This window comes from Chiloscyllium plagiosum, unplaced genomic scaffold (assembly GCF_037043375.1).
Source record: "Chiloscyllium plagiosum isolate Xiang-an unplaced genomic scaffold, Cpla_swu_hap1 HiC_scaffold_7, whole genome shotgun sequence".
NCBI lineage: Eukaryota > Metazoa > Chordata > Chondrichthyes > Orectolobiformes > Hemiscylliidae > Chiloscyllium > Chiloscyllium plagiosum.
In genome coordinates this window covers 104,296,867-104,322,675 of record NW_028270145.1, presented here as the reverse complement: position 1 = coordinate 104,322,675, position 25,809 = coordinate 104,296,867, and the positions used below count along the sequence as shown (strand labels likewise).

The window sequence follows — 25,809 nt, the reverse complement described above, 5'->3', positions numbered from 1 at the left end:
CGCACTGAATGAATCGACCAAATTCAGTCCATTTGAATTAATTTTGGGGCATTAAGTAAGAGGACCATTAAAATTGATTAAGGAGAAATTAATAAGTCATAATTAAGAGATCACCCATTTGGACTATGTGTCAAATTTTAGAGAATGATTAGATAGAGCTGCAGTGTTGGCTAGACAGCTTTTAAAAGTATCACAGCATACAATGAAACAGGAAATGGATAAGAAATCACAAATTCGCAATTTTGCAATTGGGGATAGGGTATTGCTGTTACTTCCAGTAACAGGTGCGCATTTAAAAGGAAAGTTTAGTGGACCTTATCAAATTGAAAGGAAATTCGGTGAAGTGAACTACTTGATAAGGACTCCAGACTGGAAGAAATTTCACAGAGTGTGTCATGTGAATATGCTTGAAAGGTATTTTGATAGGGAAGGAAAGCAAGAGGATAAGGTGTTAATGATTGCAGCAAAGAAGAAAGAACCAAGTTCAGAGGGTTCTGAAATGGACATTCCTCAAATCAAATTGGACAATGAGGAAGTTGTCAAAAATTGGGATAAATTATTGAGTTATCTTCCACAAGAAAATCGAAATGGCCTGATAGAGTTCTTACTATCACATGGGAGCTATGTGGAAATTAGCTGGGAAGTACTAACCTAATTGTGCATCATGTAGATAAGAGAGATGCTGTTCCAATTAAGCATCATCCTTGTAGGCATAACCCTCTAAAGTTGGCACAGGTTCCATAAGGAGATAGAGCGCATGCTCCAAGATAGCATAAGCAAAGTGAGTTACAGTGACTGGAGCTCACCCATAGTCATGGTGCCAAAGCCAAATGGTACCCAACGGTTACGTGTGAGCTATCACAAAGTCAACGCTGTTGCAAAGACTGATACATCTCTAATTCCATGGTTGGAGGACTGTGTCGATAAAATGGGACAAGCAACTTATATTTCTAAATTGGATTTGCTCAGAGGAAACTGGCAAGTACCTTTGTCAGAGAAAGCAAAGGCAATTTCAGCTTTTGTAATGCCAAATGCACTATATCAGTTCATAGTCATGCCATTTGGTATGAAAAACGCTCCAGCCACATTTCAGAGACTGACTAATAAGGCCATTGCCGGGTTACCAAATTGTGTTGTTGACATTGATAACCTGGTGGTTTTAGTCACTCATGGAAGGAACATTTACAGCATTTATCAGACTTAAAGTCATAGAGTCATAGAGATGTACAGCATGGAAACAGACCCTTCGGTTCAAACCGTCCACGCTGACCAGATATCCCAACACAATCTAGTCCTACCTGCCAGCACCCGGCCCATATCCCTCCAAACCCTTCCTATTCATATACCCATCCAAATGCCTCTTAAATGTTGCAATTGTACCAGCCTCCACCACATCCTCTGGCAGCTCATTCCATACATGTACTACCCTCTGCGTGAAAAAGTTGCCCCTTAGGTCTCTTTTACATCTTTCCCCTCTCACCCTAAACCTGTGCCCTCCAGTGCTGGACTTCCCTATCCCAGGGAAAAGACTATCCTATCTATGCCCCTCATAATTTTGTAAACATCTCTAAGGTCACCCCTCAGCCTCCGATGCTCCAGGGAAAACAGCCCCAGCCTGTTCAGCCTCTCCCTGTAGCTCAGATCCTCCAACCTTGGCAACATCCTTGTAAATCTTTTGTGAACCCTGTCAAGTTTCACAACATCTTTCCGATAGGAAGGAGACCAGAATTGCACACAATATTCCAACAGTGGCCTAACCAATTTCTTGTACAGCCACAACATGACCTCCCAACTCCTGTACTTAATACTCTGACCAATAAACGAAAGCATACCAAATGCCTTCTTCACTATCCTATCTACATGCAACTCCACTTTCAAGGAGCTATGAACCTGTACTCCAAGGTCTCTTTGTTCAGCAACACTCCCTAGGACCTTACCATTAAGTGTATAAGTCCTGCTAAGATTTGCTTTCCCAAAATGCAGCACCTCGCATTTATCTGAATTAAACTCCATCTGCCACTTCTCAGCCCATTGACCCATCTGGTCCAGATCCTGTTGTAATCTGAGGTAACCCTCTTCACTGTCCACTGCACCTCCAATTTTGGTATTATCTGCAAACTTACTAACTGTACCTCTTATGCTCGCACCCAAATCATTTATGTAAATGATAAAAAGTAGAGGACCCAGCACCGATCCTTTTGGCACTCCACTGGTCACAGGCCTCCAGTCTGAAAAACAACCCTCCACCGCCACCCTCTGTCTTCTACCTTTGAGCCAGTTCTGTATCCAAATGGCTAGTTCTCCCTGCATCCCATGAGATCTAACCTTGCTATTCAGTCTCCCATGTGGAACCTTTTGTTTGATCGATTTCGAAAGGCAGGCTTGGTGATAAACCTGGCTAAAAGTGAATTTGCCAAAGCCCAAGTCAACTTCCTGGCCATTTTATTGGAAATGGACAAATGGCCCCACAAGATGCAAAAACGAAAGTAACTGGGGAAGTTGCCACACCGTCGACGTAAAAAGCAGCATTACGGCTCCTGGGATTGAATGGATTTTATCAAAAGTTTGTGCCGAACGTTAGCAGTGTGGCAGCTCCACTCACCAAATAGTTAAAAAAGGGCAAGAGGTTTCAGTGAACAGCGGAGTATTAATAGGCATTTGATAGCCTAAAAACTGTGTTAACCACTGCCCCAGTGTTAGCCACCCCGGATTACACCAAGCCTTTCAAGGGGGCTATCGATGCCAGTGATGTTGGTGTCAATGCGGTGCTCCTGCAGGAGATAGAAAGACCCATTTGGTATTTTTCCAGGAAGTTGAACATTCATCAACAGAAATATTCAATGGTGGAGAAAGAAATTTTAAGCTTGGTGGTGGCATTACAACATTTCAGTATCTATATTACTAGCAATGCATCTGAGACAATCGTATACACTGATCAGAACCCACTGACATTTATGGAAAAATTTAAGGACAAAAATGCCTGTTTAGGCAGTTTAAAATGATTGCTTAGATGGAGCTTGTTATTGCAGCCATTCAGTTTGACAATTGTGCATGTGGCAGGTCGAAAAAACATGAGTGTCGATGCGTTATTGAGATTCGAATGAGCTATGGAGGTGTTCAGTGGTGGGGGTGCCACCACCTAAGAGTTAAAGCCATAACTAAATCAGCCATGAACCCATTGAATGCTGACCCTGGCTTAAGAGAGAGAATTGCCTGCTCAGTGTTTTCAATTTCATATAATCAAATTGCCTTGATTGGGACATTTTTAAATTCATTTGTGCGATGTGGGAATTTGTTGCCCATCCCTAGTTGACCTTGAGAAGGTGGTGGTGAGCTGCCTTCTTGAACAACATCAGTCCACCTGCTGTGGGTTGATCCACAATGCTGTTAGGGAGGAAATTTCAGGGTTTTGACCGAGCAACATGTCATACAGATTGCAATGTCAGACTACTGCAGCAGTCTTTCATTCAATTAACCTTGCCAGTCAGTGAGCAACTTCACAATGCTTTATATCGCAGAGGTTTCTGGCTATATGCCTCATTAATATCCCTCTCCCTTTAAACTCGACCATTCCAGTGTTCTGGGGAGAAAGTGAGGTCTGCAGATGCTGGAGATCAGAGCTGAAAATGTGTTGCTGGAAAAGCGCAGCAGGTCAGGCAGCATCCAGGGAACAGGAGAATCGACGTTTCAGGCATAAGCCTGACCTGCTGCGCTTTTCCAGCAACACATTCCAGTGTTCTGCCAATTGACTTATGACCTTCCACTTCGCGTCAATTTGAGCATGTCCAAATCATTACTGCTCTCAACTTCCCTCCCTCAATATCTCACTCCTCATTTCAGAAACTCAATTAAGACCAATTGTGTTCTCAGGTGATTGAGAAACAAGTTTTGTTTGTTTCTATAGAGTCAAGGGTTAGTGCTCAATCTGCACATCGGAAGCACCATCAGATTTTTAAAAAAATCATTCATGGGATGAGGGCGTCGCTGGCTAGGCCAGCATTTATCACTCATCCCTAATAGCCCAGAGGGTAGTTAAGTGTCAATCACATTGTTGTGGATTTGGAGTCACATGGAAGCCAGTCCAGGATGGCAGTTTCCTTCCCTGAAGGAAATTAGTGAACCAGATGGGCTTTTCCTGACAATCAACAATGGTCATTATTAGAATCTTGATTCGACATATTTATTGGGTGAAATACCAGTGGAGCATAAAGGAGGGAAAACTGCATCCTTTTTTCCCATTAGGTTTTTTAGGACAAGATTCAGGCTTGACAAGATTGAACAATTGGGCAATCCTTTCTGTGCTATAAAACCTGCAAAATTTACAGGAAGAAAAACAGAAGTTGCTGGGGAAGCCTGCTGGGACATTGTGGCCTCTGATATGGCAATGCCTGCTGGGACATTGTGGCCTCTGATATGGCAATGCCTGCTGGGACATTGTGGCCTCCGATATGGCAATGCCTGCTGGGACATTGTGGCCTCTGAAAGCACCTGTGAAGAGATATCAGAGTTTAGGTTTCAGGTCCAGTGACCCTTCCTCAGAAAGCTCTCTGATTTCTCTTCACAGACCTGCTCGGGTTTTCCAGCAACGTCCGTTTTTGTTTCTGATTTACAGCATCTGCAGTTCTTTCGGTTTTTATTAAGTCTTGCAGAAATGTTGACCCATATAGTTCTCAGCCAAATGTCCCAGCAGGCATTGCCATATCAGAGGCCACAATGCCCCAGCAGGCATTGCCATATCTGAGGCCACAATGTCCCAGCAGGCATTGCTATATCAGAGGCCACAATGTCCCAGCAGGCATTGCCATATCTGAGGCCACAATGTCCCAGCAGGCATTGCCATATCTGAGGCCACAATGCCCCAGCAGGCATTGCCATATCTGAGGCCACAATGTCCCAGTAGGCATTACCATATCGGAGGCCACAATGCCCCCAGTAGGCATTGCCATATCTGAGGCCACAATGTCCCAGCAGGCATTGCCATATCAGAGGCCACAAAGACCCCAGCAGGCATTGCCATATCTGAGGCCACAATGCCCCAGCAGGCATTGCCATATCTGAGGCCACAATGTCCCAGTAGGCATTGCCATATCAGAGGCCACAATGCCCCCAGCAGGCATTGCCATATCAGAGGCCACAATGTCCCAGCAGGCATTGCCATATCTGAGGCCACAATGTCCCAGTAGGCATTGCCATATCAGAGGCCACAATGTCCCAGTAGGCATTGCCATATCAGAGGCCACAATGTCCCAGCAGGCATTGCCATATCAGAGGCCACAATGCCCCCAGCAGGCATTGCCATATCAGAGGCCACAATGTCCCAGTAGGCATTGCCATATCAGAGGCCACAATGTTCCCAGTAGGCATTGCCAAATCGGAGGCCACAATGTTCCCAGTAGGCATTGCCATATCAGAGGCCACAATGTCCCAGTAGGCATTGCCATATCAGAGGCCACAATGTCCCAGTAGGCATTGCCATATCAGAGGCCACAATGTTCCCAGTAGGCATTGCCATATCAGAGGCCACAATGTCCCAGCAGGCATTACCATATCGGAGGCCACAATGTCCCAGTAGACATTGCCATATCAGATTCTGGATCAATGGTGCTGGAAGAGCACAGCAATTCAGGCAGCATCGAGGAGCTTCAGCAAAATCGACGTTTCGGGCAAAAGCCCTTCATCAGGAATATCCTGATGAAGGGCTTTTGCCCGAAACGTCGATTTTGCTGAAGCTCCTTGATGCTGCCTGAATTGCTGTGCTCTTCCAGCACCATTGATCCAGAATCTGATTTCCAGCATCTGCAGTCATTGTTTTTACCCCATTGCCATATCAAAGGCCACAATGTCCCAGCAGGCTTTACCATATCTGTGGCCACAATGTCCCAGTAGGCATTGCCATATCAGAGGCCACAATATCCCCAGTAGGCATTGCCATATCTGAGGGCATGATTTTCAAAATGTTGCCTGCTGAGCCCACTGGGGATTGTAGCCTTTGTTTTAGGATACTCTGGTGTAAATTGTACATTGAATGCTGAGGAAACAGTTACCCTAAAAAGGACATTGGTTCCAGCAACCTCTCCTCAGTGATGTTGAGTACCAAGACCCATTATCACAATCACAGAGTCACAAGTTTATGGTGCAGAAGGAGGCTATTCAGCCCCTTGTGCTTGCATTGGCTCTTAAGGTGACCACAGCAGAAAGATGACTGCTCCTGTGAACTACCTTAGGCAACATGGTAGTAGCTAAGTAATCTGTTAGGAATTAAAAGGAACGGTATTAACTGGGAGCCCTGGGACAGCCTGACCGCTTTTCTAATGCCACAAGGTCTTTTATAGCCACCTATATAGACAGATAGAGCCTTACTTTCACATCTCATCTGAAAAGTTGACATAGTGCTCCCTCAGTAAAGCACTCAAGTGTCAGTCTGGCATTTTATATAAAATCAAATGGGACTTCAACTGGGAACATTCTGATTCAAGGGTAAATGTGCTACCAAATGATCCAGAGGCTACACGCTGGAAATTAAGCATACCAAAACGGTTCAATTTCCTGACGTCAACATCCCAACTCAGGATAAGATAAAGTTCTGCTGGGATTATGAAGCACTTTGACAGATTAAATAAGGATAAAAATCAAACTACACAGCCTTATTTGAAATTGAAAGTTTCAGAGCGCTGCTCCTTCCTCAGACGTGGTATTGTAGGCAGGTATGAGAAACAGTATTATAAGTAACAAGTTAACAACTTTAAAGCTGGTGCTCTTGTTGAATCTTTTAATCAGGTAAGACATGGACTGCTGGTTAAATTGCAAAATCCAGATTCCTTTCAAGTCTTTGTCCCTAGATAGGTTTTTTCCATGTATAAGAGGTTATAGCTCGGGTTAGACAATGCAATTTAGGTGTGTCTTCCTGCTTCGAATCTGTCTATGCTTTAAGCTCAGGTCAGGATTTTTTTTTAGTTTTTTGACGGACTAAAAAACTGATAGTCTTTTGTAGACCAGATTGTGTGTGTGCCTGTGTGTGTGTGTCCGTCAACATTCTCATAAAGCACAAACAGCACTGGGATTTACTTTGGCCACTGTTTAGGGTAAACACTAACCTGTTTAAACTGAATGCTGTAACGCTACTTGTGAAATAGCAGACTTTGAGATGAACACTTTTCTGTAAAATGCATTATTTGCAACTTAAATTTCTCTGTTTAATGCTTTTCAGTACATGTATTCGCCTTTTGTTGCTCATGATTGGAAACATTGCAAACTAACTTTATAAGGAGAAATTGGTTTTGATAGCAGGAGACTCTGAAACAGAAGGGAGTTGGCTGAAAACACAGATAGTTGGGAGTTACTGGGGGAAGTGTGTGGAGGGGCCGGGGAACAAGGAGAAAGGTTGTTATTCTGAAAGATGTTTTGATGTGGAATAACTGGATGGATGGTGGAAGCAGATTCAATCGTAACTTTAAAAGGAAATGATAAGCACTTGGAAAGAGGAAAGTAAAGTACAGCTCAATGCGTTGAATGGCCTCTTTCTGTCATGTGCAGTTTATCCTCAAAAAAGAAACACTCTTTAAAGCCTTATGGTTGTTTGTCTTCATTTTATCTTTGGCTTGATGATCTAATGAAAGTATTGTTGAAGGTTTAAGGCAGTTAAATGTAAAAATAGCACTAAGGATTACGGACAAAAATATGATTAATAGCTGAAAGCTGACCTGCAAGTAACTGCACTCCCTTCTCACTGTCAAGCTCAGCAACTTCACTGAACCAACTCGTGAGATGATGCTTCAGCCTTATTTTATCAAAACAAAAGTCTCATAATACAATCATGGTTGCTCTCAACAAGTTTATTTTTTATTGCAAGGGTCTTGAAGCTGACAATGATTTTTAAGGGATTATGGTGATGTGGTAATTGTTGCTCTAGTTCATAAAGCAAGATAGAAAAGGATAGAACGAGAGCCCAGCCTTTGAACACCCTGACAGCTTTTATATATAGGTACAGGAATATGCACCTCTGACCCCAACAATTTCAGTCTGTTCCCACATATAAGAAAACAAGGGAATCCCTAATTATGTCCACCACCAAAATATAATTAAACATTCTCATAAAGCACAAATAACTCTGGGATTTATTTTGATCACTATATCAATTAAACTTTGATCTATTTAAAATAAACAATGTAACACTCCTTGTAAAATAGCAGAATTTGAGATGAACACCTTTCTGTAAAATGCATTATTTGCAACTTAAACTTCTCTTTTTAATGGTTTTCAGTGCATAAATTCATCTTTTCATGCTCATGTTCGGAAACACTTCAAATTTCCTTTATAACCTTCAGTTTTGTTGTTTTTTACTGTGGTGTTTATCTGAGTGATAGCTAATCTACTAGAGACATTGGAAATTATTAAGGGGCTTGAGAGGGCTGATGCTGAGTAAATGTTTCCCTGGGTGCTTATTAAGGTCAGGGGGTCACTATCTGGCCACCTAGGACGGAGACGAGTAGGAATTTCATCCTTCGCCTTTGCAACTCTTGACCCCAGAGAACTCTGCATGCTGTATCATTGAGTATATTTAAGACAGAAGTCAATAGGTGTTTCCCTCTTAAATGACTGTAGGCGTGGGGTTATATGCAGAAAGATGACGTTGATGTAGAAGGTCAACTAGAATATTGGTAAATGATGGAATAGGCTTGATGGGCCAAACGAATCACTTCAGCTCCTATCGCTGTTAGAGTTCCAACTGGAATTTAAACAGGGAGAAATTAAGAAAATAAGAATGAGACTCAGAGGATTTAGATTAGTGCATTCAACATCTGAAAGAACCTGTTATCAGTTTCCCCCCGAAAGTGTAAACCAACTTTTCCATCTCATACACTTTTCCAACACTCTCAGTTTTTATTTCAGATCTATTGACTGTTTACCTTGCAGCATAATCCAACATATAAGTCACGTGAATTGAATCCAAATGGCATATCTGAGCAAGTGTTTTGATTGCCAGATTCCTCCTTCATAACTTTGGCACTGCCAGACTCTTACACGATGACGGAGAAAGTGAGGTCTGCAGATGATGGAGATCAGAGCTGAAAATGTGTTGCTGGAACAGCGCAGCAGGTCAGGCAGCATCCAGGGAACAGGAGAATCGACGTTTCGGGCATAAGCCCTTCTTCAGGATTCCTGAAAAAGGGCTTATGCCCGAAACGTCGATTCTCCTGTTCCCTGGATGCTGCCTGACCTGCTGCGCTGTTCCAGCAACACATTTTCAGCTCTTACATGATGACGAATAGCAGTGATGCTGTGCACCGTAATTGTCTTTGCTGGCACACCAATAAATCAACTGAGATTGTTTTAATTGTTGATGAGACTGTGGTAGTTTTCTGCAGTGTCAGCAAATGTCTTAATCAGTGTAACTGTGTGCATCTTCTCCTTTGTTTTACAGCTGAGCTTTGGAGGGATTCCAATTCCAGGCAAATCTGTGACTTACCTCAGGAAGAACTTTCACGGCTGCATTGAAAATCTCTATTACAATGGAGTGAATATTATTGATCTGGCCAAGAGACACAAGCCCCCAATACATATCGTGGTAAGCTGGTAGAAACTAAGGTGATAGGGTAAATAGGACTGATAATTTGAGTGAATGAGTGTGTGTAATCTATTAACATGACATGATTGCCTCAGCTAGTTTCCTGTGTAGGTAATAAAACTTGCCAAATTAGTTCTGAGGAAGGGTCAATTGATTCAAAATGTTAATCTGATTTGTCTCCACAGATGCTGCCAGACCTGCTGAGCTTTTCCAGTAATTTCTGTTTTTGTTTCTGATTTACAGCATCCATAGTTCTTTTGTTTTTTTTAATTAGCTGACTTTATTGCAGTAAAAACTGCTTCGACCAATAAATGTGCCATTAATAGCTTATCTTGGCAGTGGTATGTCACAGTTTCCTCAGTGTAACAGAGCTATATTGGCAACATGCAATTTCAAATGCAATTTGGAGCCATGAATAATAATGGTGGATGCTCCAATATCCTTCTCACAGTGTTTTGGAATCTGTCAATCACTTTTCAATGGGCATTAGATGTGTGTTGGATAAATTTGCAGGTCAATACTATAGTTTGGTGTCTCTTTGAGTACAATTTCCTGAGCTATCAAGTACTGGGATGGGACTTGCACCCCAGAGATCCCAGCCCAGAGGCATGGATGCTATCCACTGCAGCAAGGGACCTCACACACATATCTTAGGCCTCAAAGTCCCCAGCTGCTGTTCTTGAGTATGCCCCACAGGTTTATTGAAGCAATTAATATTAGAAAGGGAATCGAGAGTAATTGGCAAAAGGCAGTAAAGGGCTTTGTCAAGTCAGCCATGATATCATTGAATGGCAGAGCACACTGATGGGCTAAATGGCCTGTTTCTGCTCCTATACCTTAAACTGCTGCTTTTCTTTCCACGAATGATATGAACATTTTTTTTTAACCCAACCTCACTCACTGTTCAATTTTGTCCCATCAGATTTGCGCCTAGCAAGTTTTGAAAACATTTGTAGCTCAGGTTGAGGTTCTGAATGTGAGTTGGCTTGCTGAGCTGGAAGATTGGGTTTAAGACGTTTCGTTATCACACAAGGTAACATCATCAGTGAGCCTTCCATGAGTTTGCCCAATGTAGCGTTTGTTACAGTCCTTGTAGGACGTTTCTGCTCAACAGGCAGAAAACTAGCCACCAGGATACATGAACATCAACTAGCCACAAAAAGACATGACCCACTATCACTACAATCCTTACATACAGACAAGATAATCAGAGGGTTAGATAGGGTAGACTGGGAGAGCCTTTTTCCAAGTATGGGAATGGCAAACACGAGGGGACACAACTTTAAAGTGAGGGGAGATAGGTATATGACAGATGTGAGAGGTAGTTTCTTTACTCAGAGAGTAGTAAGGGTATGGAATGCTTTGCCTGCAATGGTAGTAGATTCGCAAAGTTTAAGTGCATTTAAGTCGTCATTGGACAGGCATATGGACGTACATGGAATAGTATAGGTGGGATGGGCTTCAGATTAGTATGACAGGGCGGTGCAACATCGAGGGCCGAAGGGCCTGTACTGCGCTGTAATATTCTATGTTCTATGTTCTATGAAGGACATCACTTTGACTGGGAAACACATCCATTCTTGGACAAGCTAAATAAAGACACGCATGAGAATTCCTAGAAGCATAGCATTCTAACCTGAACTCTATCAACAAACACATTAATTTGTTTAATATCCTCTGAGAAAAAGAACCAGAAATTACATCACCAAACACCCAAACAGGTCTAAACACATAAATAGAAAGTGTGACATAACACCAGTCCTTCACCGGAGGCTCACTGATGATATTACCTAGTATGGTGACGAAATGTCTGAAACCGAACCTTCCAGCTCTGCGAGCAAACCTTCATCCATATTTGAGTCTTTCACTGCTTCAGTAAAAAGGAAATAGAAAACAATTAATTGATATCACAATTTGAATTGCTACCACCATTCAATGCTAGCAAACCTGGTAGACGTTTTTTGATGAGGTGGCCAAGTGTTTAAATCAAGGGAGGGCAGTTGATGCTGTTTATATGGATTTCAGCAAGACCTTTGATGAGGTTCCACATGGGAAACTGATGAAGGTGAAAGCTCATGGGACCCGGGGTAACTTGGCAAATTGAATCCAAAGTTAACTTGGTGACAGGAGGCAGAGGATGGTGGTAGAAGGTTGTTTGTGGGAGTGGAGCCTGATGGGCAGTAGTGTACCTCAGTGATTTGTGCTGGATACCTTTGTGATATTCATAAATTATGTAGATGAGAATGTGAAGGTGCTGAAAAATAAGTTTGCGGATGACACAGAGATCGGCCTGGTGAGGAGGAAGGTACATTATTAGGTTACAGGAGGATACGAATGGATTGGTCAGTTGGGCAGGTCACTCTTTTTTCAGGAATGAGGAAAGTGTGTCCAGCAGGATCGACGTTTCAGGCATGAGCCCTTCTTCAGGAATGAGGAATGACGTTGATTCCTCATTCCTAAAGAAGGGCTCATGCCCGAAACGTCGATTCTCCTGCTCCTTGGATGCTGCCTGACCTGCTGCGCTTTTCCAGCAACACATTTTCAGCTCTGATGTCCAGCTTCTGCAGTCATTCCATGTACACACCACCCTTCGTGTGAAAAAGTTGCCCCTTAGGTCCCATTTATATCTTTCCCCTCTCACTCTAAACCTATGCCCTCGTGTTCTAGACTAGCCACCAGGATACATGAACATCGACTAGCCTTACATACAGACAAGAAAGGACATCACTTTGGCTGTTTACCCTATCCATGCCCCTCATGATGTTATTAGCCTCTCTAAGGTCACCCCTCAATCTTCGATACTCCAGGAAAATCAGAGATTTACTTAAAATTGGTCGGTGTCTAAATAAGGAGAAAATAACATGCTAACTGTGTCAGATGAGGTTTATTAAGATGGAGCAGGAAAGCTTTTTGTTAAATTTATAAGCATTATTAGTGCAGTAGTGGAGCAGGTGGTGAACATTTTTTTTTCTCTTTGAGGTTAATATGGAGTAGGTCATTAGGAAAGCATTAACATGAGCCATGACTTGTCTGCTAAAGATCTCAGGCAGCTGCCAGAAATAGAGGACAAGAGCAAGCACTGATGTTTTGTTAAATATTTGTTCATGGGTGTGGATGTAGCTGGCTCAGCAAGCATTTATTGCCCATTCCTAACTTCCCAGAGGGGAGTTTAAGAGTCAACCACATTGCAGTGGACCTGGAGTCACATGTAGGCCAGAGCAGGTATGAATGGCAGTTTCTTTCCCTGAAGGACATTAGTGAACCAGATGGGTTTTTCACAACAATCATTTCATGGCCGTCATTAAGCTCTTAATTTCAGATTATTATTGAATTCAAATTCCATCACCTACTGTGCTAGGTTTTAAACCCAGATCTGCAGAATGTAACCTGGGTTCCTGGATTAATCTTCTGGTGATAACACCACTGAGGCATCACCTCCCCAAGATGGAAGATGCTAATAATGGCATTGTTCATCTTAACAATCATTTTCAGTGAGCTGAACAATTCCTTCTTCCTTTAGATCAGCCTTGCTTTCACCTAGTATTCTTTCTGTGCCCCTTTGCTTGTTAACCCTCAAGATCAGGAGAGTAAGAGTCTGTCTTGCCAGATCTCTTGCAATCTTCTTTTGTGTTCACTCCTCATTCACGCCAACTATTCTGACAAACAGCCCAGTGAAGGAGAACTTCATAGAATTGGGCATGCCAGACTCTAATGTTTTCCTGCTCTCCTATTTCCATATCCTGAATCATACATTCCTTCCCCTCAGTCAGCAGAAATCAGCGATGCATCTGACAGACAGGAACCAGACAATGGGAACAAATGGGTCTTTTTTTCTGAGCCACTGAATTCAGGTCATCCTTTTATAACATGATGTCTGCGTTCTTGTCCAACCCCGCATTATAGTAAAATTGCACTTGAGAGACAGCGCTTACAGTGTTGGCGATGGAATCGCATTGGAGCCAACACATGTTTTAACAGTTTGTGCTTTAGAAACAGTGCCCTGATTCGTCAATCACATAAGAGTGAATTCACATTAACAAACCACACATCAATGCAGAATGGCCTGGATACTCAATAAAGAGAGGGGTTTTTTTTGCATTTAAACAGAACAAAAGTTATGGGGACAAAGAAAGAATATGGCATTAATAGAGAAGATCGGGCATGTCATATTGAATGGTAGAGCTGGCTTGAAGGGCCGAATGGCCTATTCCTGTTCCTAGTTTCTATGCATCAATGTATATTTGGACTACTGCTTATGTACAGATTATGCCTGCATGGATGAAATAAATGTCTTTTTTTCTAAGCTTATTTCAAGAGGTTTTTGAAAGTGGATAAAACAGTAGCAAGGCAATTGCATACAGAAAGCATAGTCCCAAAGTGCAATTATTGACAGTTCTGTAAGTAATAGAGACGCAGCAAAAAGTAAGGTAAAGTACAATACCTAACCTCTGAACAGCAGAAGGTACAGAGCTTAGGTGGAGAGATTTACAAAGCAAGTCGAGGATTTTGAAATCGATGTGTTTGGAAATGGGCAAATCCAGTAGAGATCAGTAAGGGTTAGAAATGAAAGACAAGTGGGATTTTCTCAGGGATAATGTGAGGAATAGAGCGTTGAATGGATAGGATTTATTTAGAGTAGAGTTCAGCAGATGGCAATAGTAAGAGGAAGTTAGAAGGGTCAACCTGGAATAAGGGAGCAATTTATTTTCCTTTTATTTCTCTCTTTCTGCAACTTGGAATGTTCATAAGAATTATTGCTTTATTGGAAATGACTAGCTGGTCAGCAAATGAGCACCCAACAGTAACGTTGCCCTCCCCGTACATGACATCACTTTCACCCCTGTTAACTCTACCATCAGCACCACTTCCACCCCCTTTGTAGGCGTCATCTCCTTTGGGGACGTCACTACTGACCCCATAACCACGCCCACTCTAGCCACTGTCGCCGCCCCCACCTTGAACTCCAGGTCCACTCCAGGTCCTAGCTTCCATTCCACCTTGAATTCCAGCTCCACTCCAGGTCCTAGCCCCCATCCCTGCCATGTCTTCACCATTCCCCCAGGCCTCCCCCTCACTGAGGACAAACGTTCAGTCCTCAGTAAAGGCCTCACCTTTATCCCTCTACTGTCCCAGATTAATAAGTTCAACACATGCTGCGACCTTGAACATTTCTTCCACCGCCCCTGCTTCCGTGCCTACTTTTTAACCAAGACACCCGCCCACCCACCGAGGACCCCTTCTCTCACCTCCAACACACCCCATCCACCTGACACCCCGTACTGGCCTGCTACTGGACCTTCACCTCTTCATTTCAAACTGGCACTGTGACATCGACCGCCTCAAACTGTTCAACTGCCGACCCACTCCAACCTCGCGCCCTCACAATGCACAGCCCTCCACTCCAATCCCAACCTCACCATCAAGCCAGCAGATAAAGGGGGTGCAGTGGTAGTCTGGCGCACTGACCTCTACACCGCTGATGCCAGACGCCAACTCGAAGACACCTCCTCCTACCGCTCCCTTGACCATGACCACACCCCTCCATCACCAAACCATCATCTCCCAGACCATACACAACCTCATCACCTCACCCACAGCTTCCAACCTCATTGTTCGGGAATGCCGCACCGCCCGATTCTACCTCCTACCCAAGATCCACAAGCCTGACCACCCCAGTCCTGATGAAGGGCTTTTGCCCGAAACATCGATTTTACTGCTCCTTGGATGCTGCCTGAACTGCTGTGCTTTTCCAGCACCACTAATCCAGAATCTGGTTTCCAGCATCTGCAGTCATTGTTTTTACCCCGTTTTAACCTATCGTCTCAGCCTGCTCTTGCCCCACTGAACTCATCTCCACCTACCTCCAAACTGTCCAGGAACTCCCACATATGTTCAGGACACCACCCATACCCTCCACCTCCTTCAAGACTTCTGTTTCTCAAGCCCCCAACATCTAATCTTCACCATGGACATCCAGTCCTTTTACACTTCCGTCCACCATGACCAGGGCCTCCAAGTCCTCCATTTGTTTCTCTCCCGACGTCCCCACCGGTACAATACCACTGACACTCTTATTTGTTTGGCTGAACTGGTCCTCACCCTCAACAATTTCTCCTTCCAATCCTCCCACTTCCTCCAGATGAAAGGGGTAGCCATGGGCACCTGCATGGACCCCAGCTATGCCTGTCTCTTTGTCAGTTACGTGGAACAGTCCATCTTCCGGAGTTACACTGGCACCACTCCCCACCTCTTCCTCCGCTACATTGATGACTGCGTTGGTGCCACCTCATGCTCCCACGAGGAGGTCGAACAGTTCATCAATTTCAGAAACACATTCCACCCCGACCTCAAATTCACCCGGACTATCTCTGACACCTCCCCTCCCCTTCCTAAACCTCTCCATCTCTATCCACGAGGACCAACTCAACACTGACATTTTTTACAAACCCACCGACTCCCACAGCTACCTAGAATACACATCCTCCCACCCTACCTCCTGCAAAAATGCTATCCCATATTCGCATTTCCTCCGCCTTCACCACATCTTCTCCCAGGAGGACCAGTTCTACCACTGAACACACCATAGAGTCATAGAGCCATAGAGATGTACAGCATGGAAACTGACCCTTCGGTCTAACCCGACCAGATATCCCAACCCAATCTAGTCCCACCTGCCAGCACCTGGCCCATATCCCTCCCAACCCTTCCTATTCATACACCCATCCAGCATCTGCAGTCCTCACTTTCTCCTAGTTGATTGCAACCAACCTCATGCATGATGTGAAAAGTTATTTTCAGTGTACTGTAGAACCAAGCCCCTGAATATATCTATGCTGAGTTTATCCAAAAACTCTGCTCATTAAAGAAAGATGTTTGCAGGCGATATGATCATGTAATCATTTGCATTGAGTCTGGGGAGCACCTGATCGCTGCTCCTAGATACTGAGAAACTCTTTGATAATAGTTAATAGCTTCATCTGTTTGACAGTATGCATGAGCTTGGTTTTAGGATTATTCTGCATAGAATTATTCAAAATATTGCATTTCAATTTTTTTTCACTGCTGTTGTTACTTTCAAATCACACAAAGTTTTTTTTTGCTATGTTTTGAGCTTTAAAGATTTATGCAGTTTGCCATATCTTCATCATCAGACAATTGTATTCTGAGCCAATACCAGGTCTGCCAAGGTAATACAATCTACCAGGAATAAGGGCTAAGGCATATGTGCCATACAAGTTCCACGGAACAAGGAAGACAGTTGTTCGTTTGATGCTTGACCTTAGCTCGTGACTGTACATATGTCGACAAACTGGAGAGTACAGATGTCATAACATTAGAATTCAGACTTTGCCAGTGCAAAAAAAATCTTGTGTTTACTTATCTTGAGGATAGAAATGTTGTAAAGTGTTTTGTCTATAATAAACCATTTTGAGATTCAGTGATTGTCACCATGAAGGTGACAAAACAATGCCATTTTGAGCACAGACAGTCAAGAAAACATTCATACGACAATTAAACAGTGGATCAATTTTGATGCTTCTTATTGGGGGAGGACTGTCACCATAGAAATGGGAAGAAAACCTCCTATTCTCTTCCAAACAGATTTTAATGCCCACCCAAGCAAACAGACTCAACCCTGGATTAAATAATTATGCAAATCTGATGTAAATTATCTATTTAGTTTAGTCAAGAGTGGATTCAAATATGGATCGTGCCTGAGCTAGTAGAAAGCTAAAAGTGTATAAATCATTATGGGTCAGAGAGAGTTGTTAGTGGTCATGTCATGGGGCTAATATTCCAAATCACAGGTGGATGTGAAAAGGTTATTTGTGGCATAATGATAATCATAGAGTCATACAGCATGGAAACAGATCCTTTGGTCCCCAATTTGTCCATGCCAACCAAGTTTCCCAAACAAAACTAGTCCCACTTGCCTGTCTTTGGCCCATTTCCCTATAAACCTTTCCTGTTCAAATGTCTTTTCAATGTTGTAACCATACCTGCATCTAATACCGCTTTTGGCATTCATTCCACATACGAACCATCCTCTTTGCAAAAATGTTTCCCCTCAGGTTCCTTTTAAATCTTTCTCCTCTTGCCTTGAAAACATGTTCGCATGTTTTAGACTGGCGTGGGGAAAAGGCTTTGGCTGTTCACCTCATCTCTGCCCCTCGTGATTTTCTCAATCTCTACACGGTCACCCCTCAACCTCCTACATCTCCAGCGAGAAAAAGTCCCAGCCTATCCAGTCTCTCCACACAACTCAAACTCTCCAGTCCTGGTACCGTCCTGGTAAATCATTCCTACACCCTCTCTAATTTAACAATGCCCTTCCTATAGCGGGGTGACCAGAACTGTGGTCAAAAATGGCCTTAGCAATAATGCAACTTTCAAAAAAAATGTACCTGAACCTCTAGGTCTGTCTGTTCAACAACACTCCCCAGGATCCTGCCATTAACTGTATTAGTCCTGCAGTTGTTCATTTTACCAAAATGCAATACCTCACATATATCCAGATTGAAACCCATCTGCCACTCCTCGGCTCATTCGCCCAATTGATCAAGAACGCTTTGTAATCCTAAATAACCTCCTTCAGTGTACACCATTCCACCAATTTTGTGTCATCCACAAATTTACTAACCATGCTTCCTAAAATCTCATCCAAATCATTACTGGTAAATTGCCTACTTTCAATAGAGGAATATGAAGGCACTCACATTCAAAGTAGGACAAATACAAATTCAGTGAATACTTGCTGAGCTGAACTGTATTGGATTGTTTGATTATGTTGATGCAAATAACCTTCTGCTTCAGGAAACAATAGCACAGAATGTGCCAAATCTTGGATAAGAGGATTCCTGATTATGTTGATGGGTGACCTTTCTGAAATTGCTGCTGCTTTCAACTTCAGCTTCATTAGCACAAATAGCAACAGACCTTGAACAAACAAATTCCTTTTCCCCAGATGCAAGGTGGATAGGTCACTGCTTTGGTACTGAATGTGATTTCCAGTCATAAACAACCTCCTGTAATCGAGGCATAATTTTATATTTTTCTTGAAGAAAAATTAACATCAAGCCTGATGAATAAGCAGAAACGTCATATGCTCTCCCAGAAAGTGCAATGGTACGCCCTTTTGGTGATGAGTCCTTGTATCTCCTCTCTATGGATCACTCTCTGAGGTTGCTTTTTCCTTTTAGATGATAAAAACCTGCCAAATTGAATGCTTAGGTTGCAGCTTTCAGTAGGTGTTTGTAAATTGTGAATTGAATGTGTTTATGTGTACAAATGATTGCTAGTAGTTTGATGCCCACTGAAATTGCCAAGTTTGCACCCTGTTTCTCTATTGGATTTCATGCCAGTTAAAGTCCTTATTTATGTAAATACTTCTAGACAGTCAGAAAACAATAAATAACATAGGCAGGGATTCTTGCAATCTGTCCATTTGGTTCCCATTCCAAAAATGTCATGTCTCTTTTTCATATCTTTCAATCCATTCTTTGTTCTTAATGGAACTATTGGGTGAGGAAGTAGCTGAATACTACTTCTCGCGATTTGAAGTACAGAACCTCTAACTCGCCTGTGATCTGACTTGACTTGCCCCTGAGTGGAAAACCCATCCTGACCTGAGCTGAGTATCCCACAAGCTCACCCAGGATCTGATCCGATTTCACAATCCTATCCACCTACTGTGCCACCAGTTGCCAATCGACCCAGCTATGACCCCATCCTTTTGTCCAATTACCTCTCTGCATTTATCCACCAAGCTGCCTATCAGCTCTCCTCACCCATTTAGTACTTTGAGACGTGATGTGGAGTGGACTGGAGTGAATAAAGTCAAAAGTCACACGACCCCAGTTTATAGGAGAAAGTGAGGACTGCATTCCTGATGAAGCGCTTATGCCTGAAACATTGAATCTCCTGCTCCTGAATGCTGCCTGACCTACTGTGCTTTTCTGGCAATACACTCTTGACACCAATTTATAGTCCAACAGGTCCATTTGAAATCACAAGCTTTCAGAGTGCTGCTCCTTCATCAGGATCCTTCTTCACTTCACCGGATGAAGGAGAAGCTTGTGATTTCAAATAGACCTGTTGGATTGTAACCTGGTGTGGTGTGATTTCTGACTTTGGGACATTCAACCTCTTTCCAAAACATGATGTAGCTTTTGCAGAGATTCCCTTCACTGCTGCCTCTGAGAGTTCCAGCATGGAGTGAGTAATCACAGCCTCTGGAGGATGTTTGGAAAAAAAATCTCGGGTGGAGTTTTGTAGATTGCTTTTGGTCAGGTTGATGTCAGAAAGAGGTGCTTCAAAGCTAATTATAATATTTGAGCCAGTGTCTTTTAGTGAAGTAATTTTTACCTGGAGTATAGGTGATTCCAGTTTCATACCAACCCGCACACTTATCCTCAGAAGTGGCCTGGCAAGTTATTCAAAAGGAAGACCAGGAAGGTTTATGAGACAAATAAGCTTTGATCAAATAAAATCTGTAATTATAGAAAGTGTGTCTTGAAAATCAACTTTATAGTCAAGGCATACAATAGCGAATATAATTGTCTCTTGTTAAGACAATTTTAATACTAATTGATTGGATCTTAATTATTACCTTTATTTGCTCATGGGTAGCTTTGTGCTAAACAAGGATAATATTCAGACTCTGATTGGTGCAAGTACATTGCTCACTGATTTTCCAGGTGAATCCCTAGACCTCTCCTTTTCGCCTCCACCTTGTCTATTCCTGCCTCAAAGTGTTCTGAGGAAGCATTACACCTGAAATGTCGACTTCTGCACCTCCTGATGCTGCCTGGCTTCCTGTGTTTTCCGCAGGCCTCCTGCCTGTCTGCTATGGATTCCAGCATCTGCAGTTTTCTTGTCTTTCTCAAAGTGTTCTACCTCATACTCCTGAGTTGCTCACTTATATCCTCTGTACAAGCTGCTGTCACAGGAAGCCTACATTAACCCCTCAGTCTACATGTACCTCCTCCTCCATGGTTCCATTATACAACTTCATTGCCCAGTCCTGTACTTTCTTATGTGATTTCCCTCTCCCCCATTGCTCTTTCACTCATTCTAAAGGTGCTTTACTACATTCCTTATTTTCATTTTCTCATGGGGAGTGGGCTTTGCTGGCAAGCAAGGCATTGGTTGTCCATCAAAAACTGCCCTTAAGTATGAGGGGCTTTCTGGGCCAATTCAGAGGGCATTTAAAAGTCAACCACATTGCTGTGGGCCATGAGCAGGTAAAGATGGCAGATTTCTTATACAGTAGCGCCTCGACATTCGCATGACCCCATTCACGAACAAGTTGGTTTACGAACAGGATTGTAAGTAAAATTTTGCTTCAACGCCTGTACGAAATTCAAGGTATGAACGAAGGTACAAACGCAAAAAGCCCGTGGTTTCATTGTCATTGTTCTGCTTTGCTACGCACGCTGTGAACGCAAAAGCTCTCGGGCCCCATGTGTTCGTCTTTGGCGCACGCGCGCTGTGAACATCCAACGTCCAAGCATTCTTACGCTTTTTTTTGTTTTTTGCATTAAATTAGCTCTCATTATGGCTCCCAAGAAAGTAAAAAGTGCTAGTGTTAGTGCTGTTAAGAAGCCTAAACGTATTACTGTAGAAACGAAGAAGGAAATAATAGCTAAACACGAGAATGGTGCTCACGTATCTGATCTCGCTAAGCAGTACGACATGGCGAAATCAACTATCTGTACTATCCTAAAGAACAAAGAGGTACTAAAGGTAGCTGACGTGGCTAAAGGAGTGACTATTTTAATGAAGCAAAGGCCTAAATTGTTAGACGAAGTTGAAAAATTATTATTAGTTTGGATAAATCAAAAAGAACTTGCTGGAAATAGTGTTAACGAGACTATAATCTGCGAGAAGGCTCTACACATACACCGTGATTTGTTGGTGACACTGCTGAGTACAAGTACTGCTAGCGTTGAAGAATTTAAAGCCAGCAGAGGCTGGTTTGATAAATTTCGTCGACGAAATGGAATCCATCGTGTAATAAGGCACGGAGAAGCGGCTAGTTCGGACAAAAAGGCAGCGGAGGACTTTGTGAAGGAATTCAATAAGTTTGTCGAAGATGAAGGTTATGTCTCACATCAAGCTTTTAACTGTGATGAAACTGGACTTTTCTGGAAAAAAATGCCCAAAAGGACCTATATAACGCAAGAGGAGAAGGCACTACCAGGCCACAAACCAATGAAAGACACGTTAACGCTTTTATTGTGCGCGAATGCAAGTGGGGATTGCAAGATTAAGCCTCTATTAGTCTACCACTCTGAAAATCCTCGTGTTTTTAAATGCAATAATGTGTTGAAGGCTAAACTCTCGGTAATATGGAGGGCGAATAGCAAGGCTTGGGTCACGCGAATGATTTTTATGGAATGGTTGACGGAAGTTTTTGCACCAGCTGTCAAGGAATATCTTGAAACAAATAATTTGCCACTTAAGTGTCTTCTAGTAATGGACAATGCTCCTGCCCATCCTCCAAATTTGGAAGAAAACTTGGACATTGAATACGGCTTCGTAAAAGTAAAGTTCCTTCCTCCCAACACCACTCCTCTCATCCAACCATGGACCAGAATGTCATTGCAAATTTCAAAAAATTATATACGAAGGCTCTGTTCGCCAGGTGTTTCCAGGTCACCAACAACACAGATTTGACCCTTGGTCAGTACTGGAAGGACCACTTCAATATCCTCCACTGCATAAGCCTTATTGATAAGGCATGGAGCGAGGTCTCTTTCCGTACATTGCAGTCGGCCTGGAGGAAACTTTGGCCAGCTTGTGAACCTGAGAGAGACTTCAAGGGTTTTGAGGAGGAGACATCAGGAAATGTAGTGAACGAGATTGTGACCCTGGGCCAAAGTATGGGCTTGGAGGTCGATGAGGATGATGTGGTGGAGCTGGTGGAGGACCACAGACAAGAACACAGCACAGAAGATCTTGTTGAATTGCAACAGGAGCAGGTGAAGGTTATGCAGCAGGAGCATTCTGGAGAGGAGGAAGACGAGAGGGAAGATGTATCAAGTGGTCAAATCAAAGACATTTGTAGCAAATAGAGTGAAGTGCAGTCTTTTGTTGAGAGGCACCAACCTAACAAAACTGTGACCAACAGAGCAGTGAACATTTTAAATGACAATGTGATGTCCCATTTTCGGAAAGTTCTGCAACAAAGAAAAACACAAGTTTCTCTGAATCATTTTCTTGTGGCATCACCAACTTCCAAGAGACAAAAAAGAGAAAAGACTCCAGAAACATCTGAACAATGGGAAAATTGATTCAGTTTGTGAACTTTTCGGTTCACGAACCGGGTCCCAGAACGGATTAAGTTCGTGAGTCGAGGCGCTACTGTACCAAAGGACATCAGTGAAGCAAATGGGATTTCACAAAAAAAATCATGGTAGTTTCATGGTCACTATTGTCTTACAAAGAGTCATAGAGTCATACAGCACAAAAACAGATCTTATGGTCCAACTCATCCATGCCAACCTGATTTCCTAACCTAATCTAGCCCCACATGTCAGCACTTGGCCCATATACCTCTAAACCCTCCCTAATTATGTACCCATCCAGTTGCTTTTTAAATGTTGCAATTGTACCTACCTCCATCACTTTCTCCAGCAGCTAGCTCCATATATACACCACCCTCTACTTGAAAAGATTGCCCCTCAGGTTCCTTTTAAATCTTTCGCCTCTCACCTTAAATTTATGCCCTCTAGGTTTGGACTCCTCTACCCCGGGGAAAAGACCTGGACTATTCATCCTATCCACATGATTTTATAAACCTCCATTAGGTCGCCTCTCAGCCTCCGAAGCTCCAGGGCCTATTCAGCCTCTCCCTGCAGCTCAAACCCTCCAACCCTGGCAACATCCTTGTAAATCTTTTCTGAACCCTTTCAAGCTTTAAAACATCTTTCCTCAGGCAAGGAGACCAGAATTGAACACAATATTCTACAACTGGCCTCACCAATGTCCTATATAGCCTCAATGTGATGTCACAACCCCCAAACTCAATGCACTGACCAATTTAAGGCAAGCACGCTAAACACCTTCTTCAGCACCCTCTCTACCTGAGACTCCACTTTCAAGGAACTATGCACCTGCACACCTAGCTCTCTTGTTCAGCAACACTCCCCAGATTCCTAAAAATTATTGTATAAGTCCTTCCCTGACTTACCTTACCAAACTACAATACCTCATATTTATCTGATGAAACTCCATCTGCCACGTTTTGGCTCTTCAGCCTAACTGAACAAGGTTCGTTGTACTCTGAAGTAACCTTCCCCACTGTCCACTACACCACCAACTTTGGCGTCATCTGCAAACTTATGATCCATACCTCCTATATTCACATTCACATTAATATAAATACTGACCTTTGCTGCACATCCATCGGTCACAGGCCCCCAGTCTGTGTGAATGTCTGAAAGGGTTAATATTGAGGATTGCCTTAAGCACTGCTCACTATGCTGATGCCATTTGGGCTTGAACTGCATCTTGAAGGAACGAGCATCCAACCCTCCTCTTATCACAATTTCTATCACATCAAGATAACCTGTAAGTTGTCAGCAATATGCAACACAATACATACTTGTATTTGGAACAATGACAGGAGAACTAGGTATATAAGATGCTAAATGGATTGACAAAACATGAAATCCTCTACGGATACATTTTGATATTCAATGGCCATCTAATGTCTCTGGCAACATTTTCACTCTTGACTGAGATGAGACTGAAAGACATTATCAACTTACTCAGCTGCGATTCTGAGAGTAGATAGTGGGATCAATGGGATGGGAATTTTAAAATTGGCATTGGAATCAAAGGGCAAGGGAGGTTTACTCAACATCCTTTAAATCACTCTGTTCTTTAGTTAATGCTGTTGGAAGCAGTAATTCCTTTTTGTTATTAAGCATGAGCTCAGGTAAAGGCATGTTGACTCCTTGCCATGATGTATTAATGGAAAATGCTGTCAAGAGTGCTTAAAAGCTGTACTTCTCATTCTCAAAAGATAAGTAATAAGAACTATATAATGCAAGGTTTGGCTGGCACCCAAAAGTGCTCTAATTTATTTTCAGAAGATGCTTTAATTGCAGCTAAGAATTATGCTGGTCTTGGTTAGTACAAGTGACAGGGGCTACCAACAATGAGATTTCAATTTCACAAAGAATGACATTCATTGTGATCCCATTCAAAAGCTCATAGTTACAACTCTCTGTTCCCGGTAAATGCATATTTTCACCTGGTAACCACTGCTGGATGCTCCCTTCAATTTATAATAATAGACCTCAGCCACATGTAAGTACAGTTTCTTCCAGAAAAATGAGCAGCCATAAATGCAAAACTCAGTCTAAAACAAATGAGGGAGGCTCATTCGGCCTAATTCTGGAGTGACTCAGCATTAAGTGTTTTTGAATGGAAAGGATGAGAAGGATATATGCTGCGTCTGTCACAATCTGCACATAATCATGTACCAGGGAGGAAACAAATGAATGTTATTAATAAACAGATGGAACATTATTCTCAATCTCTAGTGATGCCCTTCAAGATATTTTGCCATCAACTGCTTTGGCAGGCAATCCACTTTCCACGCTCTAGTCTGGTTAGACATCTGTTGTTCTTTGGCATCAACTACTTCATCAAATGTGGCAGTTCCCCACATCCATCGCTGTTGTCAGAAGCACCTGGCTGTTCCTTAATGTTGCTTCATTTTCTTTGAGGTGGAGGGGAACACGATACAATGCTGATAAACAGTGTCAGGAGCCCAAAGGGCCACTAACCTCAGTATCGTTCCATGATTCAGTACCTTCAAACCACCATGAAGTTTAAAAACAGAAAAAGGAAAGCCTGTTGTGTTAGTTAATAAAGTATTAATAAATGGGCAGCACAGTGGTTACGAGCAGCCTCACAGCACCAGGGACACACGTTCGATTCCAGCCTCGGGTGACTGTTGGGTGGAGTTTGCACATTCTCCCTGTATCTGCATGGGTTTCTTCCTGGTGCTTTGGTTTCCTCCCATAATCCAAAGATGTGCAGGTCAGGTGGATTGGCCATGCCAAAACACCCATAGTGTTAGGTGCATTAGTCAGAGGGAAATGGGTCTGGGTGAGTTAATCTTCGGAGGGTCGGTGTGCCCTTGTTGGGTTGAAGGGCCTGTTTCCACACTGTAGGGAATCTAATCTTGTGCAAATTTTGAGTTTATCTGCCTTCAATGATTTTGACAT

At 42.9% G+C, this 25,809-nt stretch overlaps 1 protein-coding gene across 3 annotated transcripts in view; it reads left to right on the top strand.

The window, feature by feature from the left end:
• Positions 1-25,809, top strand: part of LOC122551782 (contactin-associated protein-like 5) — a 1,118,157-nt gene that overhangs the window by 543,075 nt on the left and 549,273 nt on the right. For all 3 annotated transcript variants that reach the window (XM_087989332.1, XM_043694246.2, XM_087989333.1), the window contains one exon: positions 9,422-9,565. In XM_087989332.1, the coding sequence (XP_087845458.1) occupies positions 9,422-9,565 (144 nt within the window). The remainder of the gene's footprint in view (positions 1-9,421; positions 9,566-25,809) is intronic.